The sequence below is a fragment of the Scophthalmus maximus genome, chromosome 6, assembly GCF_022379125.1.
Source record: "Scophthalmus maximus strain ysfricsl-2021 chromosome 6, ASM2237912v1, whole genome shotgun sequence".
NCBI classification, from domain to species: Eukaryota; Metazoa; Chordata; class Actinopteri; order Pleuronectiformes; family Scophthalmidae; genus Scophthalmus; species Scophthalmus maximus.
Window position 1 is genome coordinate 3,335,866 of NC_061520.1, and position 12,913 is coordinate 3,348,778.

The window sequence follows — 12,913 nt, forward strand, 5'->3', positions numbered from 1 at the left end:
ACGCTTTTGTTCGTTGACCCAGACTGAAGTTACAGCGTCACAACGTTTCTCCACCTTCCTCATTTTGACTTTATTTTCAAAAATGTACGACTTTATTCTCAAAGTCTCCGTTTCTCTCTCTCTCAACATGGCCCTAATACGCCGTCGTACTGATCAGTCAGGAAAAGTTTTTAAATATGAATAGATATTTATAGACTCGCTGTGTTGGCTAAAACACACAAGACACCTAATTGTCCTTCACAATAATTCACTATTTCTTTGGAATAACTGTCAGTAATAATCATGTATGTGATGGAATAGAGGCATTTTACCCCTCGAGCCGACTTCTCCACGTCCTTGTGGAGAACACTTGTTTCACAAGATTCAGTAACTACAGGAACGAAGCTCCGCCCACTCTCACTCAACACAAGCAGGAAGCTAAACTTATTTTTCCTTCTTCCTGAGGAGGCACACACACACACACACACACACACACACACACACACACACACTGAAGACAGACACACAATAAGATTCACCTTCACAAGAAAAACAACCACGTCCACTGAAAGGACAGCGGCAGGAGGACGAACCGGGAAGACAGGTTTACTGTAATTTCTGGAATACCTGTACTTCAGCAAGCTGCAGACTGAGCCACGACTCAAAGTGAAAGTAACTGTCGAGGATCTTTCTCGACTGACAGGCCTCGCTCTCTTGTTCGCCGTGTGTTGTTCAGTGTCACTCAGGAGACAGAATGTCTTCCAGATCGGACGAGGATTTCTCTTGTCCCGTCTGCCACGACGTCTTCAGAGATCCTGTCGTCCTGTCGTGCAGCCACAGCTTCTGTAAAGCCTGTCTGCAGCAGTGGTGGAGCGAGAAACGAGAACGTCTGTGCCCTTGCTGTAAGAGAAGATCGTCAAAGAGCGACCCGCCTCGTAACTTGGCATTAAAGAACCTGTGCGAGGCCCGGTCACAGGAGGGGGACCGGAGAGGCTCGGCGGGGTCCGAGGATCTCTGCAGCCTGCACGCCGAGAAACTCAGACTCTTCTGTCTGGACCACAAGGAGACGGTGTGTCTCGTCTGCAGAGACTCGAAGAGACACAAGGACCACAGGTTCAGACCCGTCGATGAGGCTGCACAGGACCAAAGAGAGGAGCTCCAGAAAGTCCTGAGGCCCTTACGAGACAAGAGGAGTCTCTTTGAACAAGTTAAGGAAGACTGCGATCAAACAGCCAAACACATTAAGGTCCAGGCTGGACAGACAGAGAGGCAGATGAAGGAGCAGTTTGAGAAGCTTCACCGGTTCCTGCGTGAAGAGGAGGAGGCCAGGCTCGGTGCTCTGAGGGAGGAAGAGGAGCTGAAGAGTCGGACGATGAAGGAGAAGACGGAGGCTCTGGGCAGAGAGATCGCAGCTCTGTCTCACGCCGTCAGAGCCGCAGAGGAGGAGATGAGAGCCGAGGACGTCTCCTTCCTTCTGAACTACCCGGCTGCAGAGGAGAGGCTCCGGCAGCGCCCGCTGCCCGACGACCCGCAGCCGCTCTCGGGAGCTCTGATCGACGTGGCCAAACACCTGGGCAACCTGACCTACAACATCTGGAACAAGATGAAGGAGGTGGTCTCCTACGCCCCGGTGATCCTGGACCCGAACACCGCAGACCCCGAGCTCGTCGTGTCTGGAGATCTGTCCCGCGTGAGGTCTGCGGAGCGTCAACAGCTTCCGAAGAACCCGGAGAGGAACAAGTTCTCCTGCTCCGTCCTGGGCTCTCAGGGATTTAGCTCGGGGACTCACAGTTGGGACGTCGACACTGGCGACAACGAGGACTGGGAGGTGGGCGTGTTGGGAGAGCACATCCGGACGGACGCCCGCCCGCCGTCCGGTTTGTGGAGAATTTTGTTCTCCGAAGGGAAACTGACGGCGTTCTCCACGTCGGGGTCCGAGCAGGACCTCTCACCGAGAAAGAAGCCGCGGAGGATCCGAGTTCATCTGGACTTTGACGGAGGAAAGCTGACGTTCCACGACCTCGACGCCGACACACTCGTGCACACCTTCAAACACACGTTCACCGACACCCTGTTTCCGTACATGTACACAGAGAGTCGCCTCTGGCTGAGGATTCTGCCAGTGAAGGTCGGTGTGAAGGTGAGGAGGAACCCTTAGAGATTATCACGACAGGGTTGAATTTATCAACTGTGAAGGTTTTGGGGTTTACATTTACCCAGATACCTTTTTTAAAAATTATTATTATCCTTGGGTTGTGTAAGAAAAGTGTGGGCAAAGATGGATTTATAGAACTGATGCATTCATGTGATGAAGTTCTCTGATTATAAACCCATGTCTGTTCGTTAATAATCACATATTCAGTGCTCATCAGAGATGGTGTTTGAGAGAAGAACCACCACACTGTAACACCACCGTACAACCATGAGGAAACAGTTTCAAACGTTGATGACTGTTGATCCTGAATGGAACCCATCCCTAGTGATGACTGTGACGAAGCTGTGACAATGTGATACAGATAATGTGACAATGTACCTTTAATTTCTTTGCGTGTGATATAAAATTCTCTTGAAACAGGGTGTGGGGGCGGTTCGCTTTGGGGGAAAAACACCCGGATGTGTCAGTGGAATATTGGGTAATGAGGAAAAGGAGATTCTATTTTGGTAGGATGGGCAGAAAGGTAGTATGACTTAAAAAGTGTGTGTCTACGCTGTGTTCACTGTATGAACGGAATGAAATGTGCAAATGATTTTGTGTGGCAAAACCCAATCTACAACTCGTGTGCTGTGATTTTTCTTTTGGGGATTATTCTAAATTGTGGTACCAATAAAAATCACATTAAAAGAACAACTTATATTGACTATGTTGTCTCTTTTTCCCATCTTCGTGATCACATGAATATTTGTTCCATCTGCAGTCTGACTCAACCCAGTCCATGACAATACGAGTGTTACCTTGTTGCCTTTGCTCCTGAACCAGCCTCCTCCGTAGAAGTTTCGGTCTCGTCCCTCCAGGTCCTTGAAGAGGTGCTGACCCCTTAACACGTGGTTATGACACAGCATCTCCTCATCAAAGCCCTGCGACGCAAGAGCGAGTGAGGAGAACAATAATCTGCTGGACTTTATTTATTGATCCATTTTGTTCCTACTAGTTAGTGGAAACAAACTAGTAGAAAGGTTTTATATGTTTTACCAAACAGAGAGTTTAGCTGTGGAACCTCTCTCTCTCTCTCTCCCTTTGTCTCTCTCTCTCCTTCTCTCTCTTGCTCTCTCTCTCTCTCTGTTTTCAAAAATGTCTCACAATTATTTAAAGGCTCAACAATGTAAAACAGTCAGGTGGCTTTCAACAGACAGACAGGCAGACAGACATCTATCAACAGACAGACAGGCAGATGGCTATCAACAGACAGACAGAAAGAACAGACAGACAGACAGGCAGACAGGCAGTTATAGACAGACAGACAGAAAGAACAGACAGAAAGAGAGACAGACATACAGACAGACAGACAAGCGGTTAACAACAGACAGACAGACAGAAGAACAGACAGACAGACAGACAGACAGGCAGGCAGACAGACAGCCAGACAGGCAGACAGACAGACAGACAGGCAGACAGGCAGTTATCAACAGACAACCAGACAGCCAGACAGACAGGCAGACAGAGAGAGAGACAGACAGACAGTTATCAACAGACAGCCAGACAGACAGACAGACAGACAGGCAGACAGGCAGACAGAGAGAGAGACAGACAGATAGGCAGGCAGGCAGACAGACAGACAGACAGACAGACAGACAGATAGACAGACAGACAGGTAACCTACAGCGAAAGATTTTGTCATCAGGGGGATAAAAACTGTGAAAGGTCCATTGTGACTCAGAAGCAGTTCACAGCCTCTCTCTGAAACACACACCAAAGGTCAAAGGTCAACATTCACACTGCCATCGTATGATGCAATCAAACAATCTTTTTTATATTAACTTTCAGGTTGGTTTTTTTTACCAAACAAGCCGACGGTTTCGGTCATATTTTCTTTCCGGCTCCCGCTCCTGCTGAGCTCTATAATGCGCTCCATCAGGTTGCCGTAGCAACGCCGACCATCACCGATCTGACCTGCCTCACACACACACCTGAGAGAAGAGGGGTTGACGGGCTAACTGATTACACTACAATACACACATTCATCATACAAACTCAACACACAACAAACACTGTCTGACGTCAGCTGATAGTTTAGACCCGGTTCTGTATACAAACAGCAGGAGAACTTTGCTTCTGACAAAGTGTTTGTGTCTCTGACCTGGGTTGTCCGTCCAGCTCAGTCTGACAGACGGCTGTGGGTTCACAGGTGTCCGCCAAACAAGCAGACACCAGCTCACAGCCAGACTCAGGGTTGCCACCTACAGGGGACATGCCGAACATACACTCACAGCCGGACTGAGACAGACGGACACACACACACACACACACACACACACACACACACACACACACACACACACGGACACACACACACGGACACACAGACACACACACACACACACACACACACACACGGACACAGACACAGAGACACAGACACAGAGACACACACACACACACACACACACACACACGGACACAGACACACAGACACACACACACACACACGGACACAGACACAGAAACAGACACACAGACACAGACACACAGAAACACAGACACAGACACAGACACAGACACAGACACAGAAACAGAAACAGACACAGACACACAGAAATACAGACACACAGACACACACACGGACACGGACACGGACACCCAGACACACACGGACACAGACACACAGACACACACACACACACACGGACACGCGGACACGCAGACACACAGACACACACACACACACAGACACACACACACACACAGACACGGACACACAGACACACACACACACACACGGACACAGACACACAGACACACGGACACACACACACACACAGACACACACACACACACGGACACACAGACACACAGACACACAGACACACAGACACACAGACACACAGACACACGAGTTAGTGTCATTCGTGGCTGGTTACCTTGTTACTTAATCACAATAAAAACTACCAAGTGTTATCAAAGCTATTAGAAGAAGCCAAATGATTATTACACAAAACATTGTCTTAAAAAAAAATTAAGTTAGCTCATCAGAAGAATTTGGTCTCGTGGTTTGTGGAATAAAATGCTGTTGTTGTGGTCGTCTCACCTTGTTGGCTCCTTTAAAGACGCAGACGGTGGAGTTGAGGGGACATCCCCCGTTGTTCTCGGAGCAGGGGTTTCTGGGTACGCAGATCTTGCCGTCGCCCAGGTAGTCGGGCTTACAGGCGCAGGTGACCTTTGACCCCTGCGTGGAGCACTGGGCATTGACGTCGCAGTCCCTTGCTGCACAAATACCTGAGCAGGAGAAGAAACGATTATTAACCGAGTCCACATTTTAGGAAACACATAGATTTTGACTTCTTAAGAACGTGCGCGGTGCCTCGGCGTGTCTCTCCATCCCCAGCCTCCCAGATAAGACGTAAACAACGTGTTGCAGATCTCGTTTTAACGAGAAAATGATCACGTTACGCTGCGAAACTTTGAAGAAAATATGTCGAAACACCTAAAGATATTTTAAATTCCACGGTGGCAGTTCAGCGCTTCCGTACGTTCTAATTCTAGCGCGAGCAAGAACGTGAGAGGACGAGAGAAAACCTCACAGAATACACGGTGGTGTTCGTACAGGACATGACAATATGAAGACAATGTTCCAGGACTTTGGGGACACCATCAAATGTGTCGCACATAAAAAATCTGATAGAAGGAGCGAGCGTCACTAGCTGTCCTGTGAGATTTCTGTGTATCTTCTGTACAGCCACTATCTTAGGACATATCACACTCATCTGGACAATGTAACCACTATACTGACAGAGTGAGCTAACACTAAACCGGACCGCAGTACTGACTGCCCTGTCTAACAAACAGCTTAAACCAAAAGCGGCGTTCAAATAAAGCACAAGTGTGACATGACTGTTGAGCAGTGGAGTGCGTTTACTTGCGCATTTGCCCGCCGCCGTCTTCCTGTATCCGGGCAAACATTCACAGTTGGCGGCGTCTCCCTCTCCTCCACAGAACGAGTAGGGGCTGCAGTTGCTGCACCTGGTGCTCACTGTTCGATGACACAGACACAAACACAGCAGCGGATCATACAAACAGCATGTACCTGCACTGTACCGGAGCAATACAGTGTGTCACCTCGCGTCTCCCCGGCTGACGCCAAGATCACAAGGCCGACACGACGCACGTGGCCTCCTCTCACATTTCAAAATCCTGTTTGGTTCTTTTGCCTTTGGGACCGTTTCAGTCTCTAGAAGAGACATTCTGATGATGATGATGTAGCTGCTGGAATCCACTCATCTACTCGTCTTTAAATGTTGGCAGTGAACTCTCAAACTGCCTTTGATATTTTTTTCACCGAACCCTCTGGTTGGTGCAGCCTGAGAGCATCTATCAATGTTATGAGGAGAAAAATAATCTAATCCATATTTAGATTCTGAGGTGTATATTAAATGTATTCCTACAGGTGCCAAAAAACCTGAATATTAATCAGAGATAAGGCCGTTCTCCTTTTAGAGGAGACGAAAATAAAACCTCTATCATTACGTGTTTCCAGTAAATTACTACAACTACATTTTCATTGTACCATTATTCATTATCACTCTCTCTATATATATATATGTATATATATATATACATATATATATATATATATATATATATATATACATATATATATATATATATATATATATATATATATATATATATCTCTATCCACCACAACTGTGCAATTTATTTTAATCATCCTGTGCAATATTTATATATATATATATATATATATGCATATATACAATATGTATTACTTTTCTTTTTTACCTCAAATCCAAACCACTGCACGTTCTGGCCTACTTTCACGAGGGCAATACTTTCACTCTGTATAAAATGTATAAAGCTTTTTTATAGCATTCATCTTCTTTTTTTTACTGTATATTTTGTAATATTTTCCACCTCTTCCCTGATGCCTTGACTCTTGCTACTGCTGTTACAAGTGAATTTCCCTGGCGTGGGATAAAAAAAGTCTTATGTTGTTCTTATTTTATCGTATCGTAATAAGAAGTAAAACGGTCTGATACATATATATATACATATATATGTATATATATTTGTTGTATGTAATGTAATTCAGTATAATCCAGCATGTCACGGCCTCACCTTGGTCACAGTTCTTCCCGGTGTACGGCGGTTGGCACAGACACTCTCCGTTGCCCTCGGGACCTTTGTTACACACTCCGTGCACACAGTCACACTCTGCACACACACACGTGAAGAATTGGTCACAATCTCACATGTGAGGCCTTTTTTTTTTTTTTTTACCAGAGAGGTCAGGGAGTTAAGAGAGTGCACCTTTATCGCACTTTTCTCCGTAAGCATTCTGGTTCTTACACTCCTGACAGGCGAAGCCAGAGTAGCCGTCCTGAAGAGAGAGAGGGTTTTTTTAACAGCGGCCCACAGATACAGAAACACTACGGATCTCTACACTCCAGACAGATTTGGATACTGACATCACAGACGCAGGTCCCGTTGCCGAGGTCGCCATCCACACAGGCTCCGTGGAAGTTACAGGTCTTTCCCGACCAACTGGGGCAGGCTGCAGACAGACAGGCAGGCAGATAGAGAGACAGGCAGACAGGCAGACAGGCAGACAGACAGACAGTCAGACAGACAGACAGGCAGACAGACAGACAGATAGAGAGACAGAGAGACAGACAGATAGAGAGACAGAGAAACAGGCAGACATTCAGACAGGCAGACAGGCAGACGGACAGACAGACAGGCAGACAGACAGATAGAGAGACAGACAGACAGGCAGGCAGATAGAGAGACAGACAGACAGGCAGACAGACAGATAGAGAGACAGACAGACAGGCAGGCAGATAGAGAGACAGGCAGACAGGCAGACAGGCAGACAGACAGACAGACAGTCAGACAGACAGACAGACAGGCAGACAGACAGACAGACAGACAGACAGACAGATAAAGAGACAGAGAAACAGGCAGACAGGCAGACAGACAGACAGACAGACAGGCAGACAGACAGAGAGACAGGCAGACAGGCAAACAGACAGACAGGCAGGCAGATAGAGAGACAGACAAACAGGAAGTCAAGTCAATCAAAATTATTATTGTATAAGTCGCTTTTGAAAAAAGCGTCTGCTTCATTTTTGTAATGTAAATGAAATATGAAGAGAAGTGATTACGTCTGTGACATTCCGGCTAGAGATTAATAAGAGATTAGAATAATAAGAGATTATTTTAAACCATATGAAAACTTTAAAAAACAAGGATTTCAGAAATCTGTAAGTTTATCATTTCATTCCCCATCGTGATCCTCAGGTAAACAGCAAAACTGTTTTCGAATGAATGGTCAACTACTATGAATGTAAGTCTGTATGTGTTTGTTTTACTGAACGCAGCACGTTACCAGATGATGTCGCCTTATGATTAGGCAAAAGTGAGCCAAATCAAATTTGGATCAAAACAGAAACATGTTTCTGCCTCAGCGCTCTGTGTCCGAACTGCTTTGGGGGGTTTATTGGACAACTATGCACGCAACATTTTTTCTCAAAGATAAGTCTCGGGCATGGCAACAGGTGAATGCATTTTCTGTAGGGAGGGATCCACATCTGGATCCAGATCCAACAAGAAAACTGCATAAAGGGGGGGGATTGCTCAGCCTTGGCCGAGGTCCACATTCTTGGGTGCTCTTTTTTTTCCCACGTATTTGTCGTTGTCAGTCTGAACGCAACCGTAATGTTGGTGTACTCTTAGTGTGTGTGTGTGTGTGTGTGTGTGTGTCTTACGGAGACACAGCTGTCCCCAGTGCTGGGGGCAGCACTGTGGCTGCATGAACCTCTTCACGCAGACGTGCTGACATCCCTTCAGCTCCAGCTGCCTGCCGCCGATCTGCACCACGTAACTGCAGCAACACACGTGAACATGAGGTGACATCACTCCGACTACGACCGCAACTACATTCACGACACACTCGTGAAGATGAGTTGTCTGCTTCAGTGAACTGTTCACGATTATGTATCTTGGCTCTGGTGTTGTAAGATGTATTCAGATCCTTTTCCTTTTTCTACCAAATCTAGCTTGTTGCCGGGATTCATTTGAATTTCAAAATTGACAGAGAAAGTGACAGAAATCTCCCCCTCCAGGAGAGGAATGTGAAAACACCTGTGTAGTGACAACATGTGCTATAGAGTCCCCATAGTCAATGTCAGACATATTAGAGGACAGAAACAGGAGAAAAACACTTGTTTAGATGGAGGTGGACTTTAAGAACGGTTCTTGAGTAGATCTACATAGTTTCATTCCACTGCTGCCGTGTGTGTGTGTGTGTGTGTGTGTGTGTGTGTGTGTGTGTGTGTGTGTCTACCTGCAGTTGGTGGTGCCCGCGCCGCTGAAGCCGCGGGGGCAGGTGCCAGTGGCGACGGCGGCGCAGGAGGTGCAGGGGGTCTGAACTTCCAACCTCTGTGAGATGTCGCATCGACCGGGAGGAGAAGTCTGAGGGAGGAAAAACCAACAAAGTCAAATGCACTATGTTTCTCTGTGAAAGGTCGCGGGGGAATTGACGAATAAAGAATTAGTGAAGAAAATGCAGCATAGTAGAAGTAGTTGATTGTCAAGTTTATTTGCTGAAGAAACTAAAATTCATCCGATGAGGTTGTCTCGTAATAAGGAGGTCGTTGCCTCAAGCGATTGCATTGAGGAGTCAGACACTGATGTACAGTAGATGATGCATCATGTGTGTGTGTGTGTGTGTGTGTGTGTGTGTGAACGAGACAAACAGCATTTTGATTCAAAGTCCATTTACTCATTTAGCTCGTGTTTAGTACCGACGAGGAAAAGGCCAAGCGCACGGAATGGAGATAGTGAACATGGCAAACACTATGCATCACGTTAGCATTGTGACAGTGAGTGAGTGTTATTAATATACACACAAGCTTCACAGAGTCACGGGTTTGGACGCAGACCCTTAACAGTGAGTTGGATCTGTTCAAGGGACTGGAAGTCAGGATCTGTGGTCGAGGCGAGAGGAAGAAAGCTAAGAAATCTCTGGAGCAGCGTTTCAACTGTCGGCCTTTAACTTCACCACTTTAACTCGGTGCGAAAGCTCGAGTTGAGTCCACGTTGACCCTTTAACCTTTCATTCATTCATTCAGCACAAACGAACACAAATGATCCGTGAGCTCGGCGCTCTGGAGGGGGAACAACAGGGAGTAGAACAATCCAACGACAACTTTAAAAAAAAGAAATCTAAAGAAGGCGAAGAAACAGGCGATGCAGTGTATGTCTCGGTCTGACGGAGTTGAAGTGTGTTACCGGCTCTTGCAGTGAAGTTTGCAGGCAGATGAGCAGCAGCAGCAGCAGCATGGCTGCAGAGTGTCACATCCAGTGGGGGAAATAAATCCGCCAAGCCAGCGTCCAACTCAGTCAGTAGATTAAAAAAAAAAAAATCAGTGTCCAGGCAGGGTTGGGAGGTTTCCCCTCTCATGGAGTGTTGAACCTAAAGTAAAGCGCAACCTGCTGCACAGGCTACAGGAAAAAACACCCAGATAACGACATCCTTTGTGCAAAGAATAACACAACTGGTGCTCCTGTAGAAGTGAGTGTAAGACAACTGGGAAGCAAACCTGCCGTTAAGAGAGAACAACTCAGATAACTACTAGACATGTGAAAAAAACTTTAAAAAAACTTTAAAAAACTGCACAGGGTGGATCCAGGCCCCCGCCGTCTGGATTATCAGCAGTGTTCTCGCTTCACTTGGAGCCTTGAAGGCAACGACGCCCCCCCCCCCCCCCCCCCCCCCCCCCCCGCCCACCACCCACCTCCCCTGTTACGTGGGGAACTAACAAATGAAATAACAAGACAACTTAACTTTCAGCTCAGTGTGTCCGGTGGAGCCGAGAGCGAGCAGAGGCTGGAGTGACTGATGGCGTCATGTCTTTTCCTCTCAAATCTAGGAATGAAAAAAAAAAAAAAGAAAAAACAGAAACTGGCACCTCCTGGAACCTCCCAGCAGAGGTCATCTCCTCCTACTACTCCCCTGGTAGTTACAGCAGCAGAACATGTAGGAACCGTGTTGGTCTACTGATAAAGCAGCAGCTGCAGTAGCACATTATCAATTCATCACATTATCATTTCATCACATTATCAATTCATCACATTATCATTTCATCACATTATCAATTCATCACATTATCATTTCATCACATTATCAATTAATCACATTATCATTTCATCACATTATCAATTCATCACATTATCATTTCATCACATTGTCGTTTCATAACATTATCAATTCATCACATTGTCATTTCATAACATTATCAATTAATCACATTATCGTTTCATCACATTATCGTTTCATCAATGCTCATTTTGCTGCTGCTTTTGTCCAAAGTGACTTACAATCATCGATTTGTTTTTTTTGGACTCCTATCAGGGGTATAGGCAGGTAGCATTAAGGGGAATTGAACTCTGCACCAAAGTCATTGGTGTAACCCACTAGGCTGTGCACTCACTACTCCCTCTCCAACCTCCAGAGTAGAGCTGCAACTAACGATTATATTCATCAACGACTAATATGTAGATTGTTTTCTCGATTCATCGATTAGTTGTTTGGTCCATAAAATGGTGAAAATGTTGATCGTGTTTCCCAAACCTCCAAGATGATGTTTTGTTTTGTCCACACACCAAAGATATTCAGTTTACTGTCACAGAGGAGCAAAGAAACCAGAAAATATTCACATTTAAGAAGCTGAAATCAGATAATTTGGACTTTTTTTTTCATAAAAACTACTTAAACTGATTAATCGATTATCAAAATAAACGCGATTAATTTAGTAGTTGCTTACTAATCGTTTAATTGTGGCAGCTCTACTCCAGAGCTCTGGACTAATGTGACTGTTGTACATAAACTACAGTTACATTAGACCAGTGGCCTCGGGGGCGTCAGGACGCCCAAAGGTATTTATCGAGTAAGGAAATAGGATTTTCTTTTTTTCTTTTTAAATAGTTGAATATAATTTTGCCTATTTTTCGGACTTTTGATCCAATAATTTGCTTTATCACCCGTGAAATCATGAAACGTCAAATCGTGTTCTACATACACTCAGTTGGCTGCTTTGATCCTGTACAGTCTAATACGATCTTGTACAACTGGTCTGGAATTGAGCGTGGTTTTGATAATGTGCAGTTTGTGTTCAGGGGTGTTTCTAATAATCTGATCACTAAGTGCAGGGACAGACAATGACCCTGAAGGAAATATGAATATGAACCTGGAGCGTCCAAAGAAACAACATTCATAAAAAACACAATGACATTTAGTCTTAATCACCCGTTTGTCACGTTGACACAGACTGTTTAGAGAACTTTTATATAAATAAAGATTAGTACATTTTTAATTAGATATAAACTGTTCACTTCACTTGTTTCTTGAGCATATTGGATTCATTTGGGCCTGTGGCTAGTGAAAAACATTTTTATTATTGATGGATCTGCCAATTATTTCACGATTCATTGGTTCATTTTTTAGTTTTTGTTTGTTTTGACAATTTCCTACAACCCAAGCGAATGTCTACAAAAATATTGTTTTGTCCAGTACGGTAAATAGTTGACAAAAGCCACATTTTTTGGCTTAGCTGCTGGGTTGTGTATCCATGTGATATTTGTACCACATTTTTCTGTTCCTCGTCCATGATTTCTCTCAGAAGCTGTGGACTGCACAGCGGACCGCCTGAGGACAGGAGGTCCCTCCACGATCGCACTCTCAGGAGGACGCTCTCTCCTCTC

The 12,913-nt window shown here is 45.5% G+C and overlaps 2 protein-coding genes across 2 annotated transcripts in view; one reads left to right on the plus strand and one right to left on the minus strand.

Moving 5' to 3' along the window:
- The window catches only part of stab1 (stabilin 1), a 51,378-nt gene extending 40,477 nt beyond the window's left edge, over positions 1-10,901 (minus strand). The window contains exons 1-12 of the mRNA XM_035632903.2: positions 10,442-10,901; positions 9,495-9,622; positions 8,917-9,032; positions 7,618-7,703; positions 7,460-7,529; positions 7,268-7,363; positions 6,051-6,164; positions 5,223-5,410; positions 4,275-4,411; positions 3,977-4,104; positions 3,798-3,874; positions 2,932-3,054 (exon numbers count right to left, since the gene is read on the minus strand). Of these exons, the coding sequence (XP_035488796.2) occupies positions 2,932-3,054; positions 3,798-3,874; positions 3,977-4,104; positions 4,275-4,411; positions 5,223-5,410; positions 6,051-6,164; positions 7,268-7,363; positions 7,460-7,529; positions 7,618-7,703; positions 8,917-9,032; positions 9,495-9,622; positions 10,442-10,492 (1,314 nt within the window). The 5' untranslated portion in view covers positions 10,493-10,901. The remainder of the gene's footprint in view (positions 1-2,931; positions 3,055-3,797; positions 3,875-3,976; positions 4,105-4,274; positions 4,412-5,222; positions 5,411-6,050; positions 6,165-7,267; positions 7,364-7,459; positions 7,530-7,617; positions 7,704-8,916; positions 9,033-9,494; positions 9,623-10,441) is intronic.
- Positions 427-2,831, plus strand: LOC118310100 (E3 ubiquitin-protein ligase TRIM35-like). Its single transcript, XM_035632913.2, has one exon. It carries the CDS (start codon positions 734-736, stop codon positions 2,135-2,137), a length of 1,404 nt encoding a protein of 467 aa, XP_035488806.2. The 5' UTR covers positions 427-733; the 3' UTR covers positions 2,138-2,831.
- Positions 10,902-12,913: the final 2,012 nt, after the last annotated feature.

Coding starts and splice junctions, on each gene's coding strand:
- LOC118310100 (XM_035632913.2), top strand. CDS start 734: ATGTCTTCCAGATCGGACGAGGATTTCTCTTGTCCCGTCTGCCACGAC.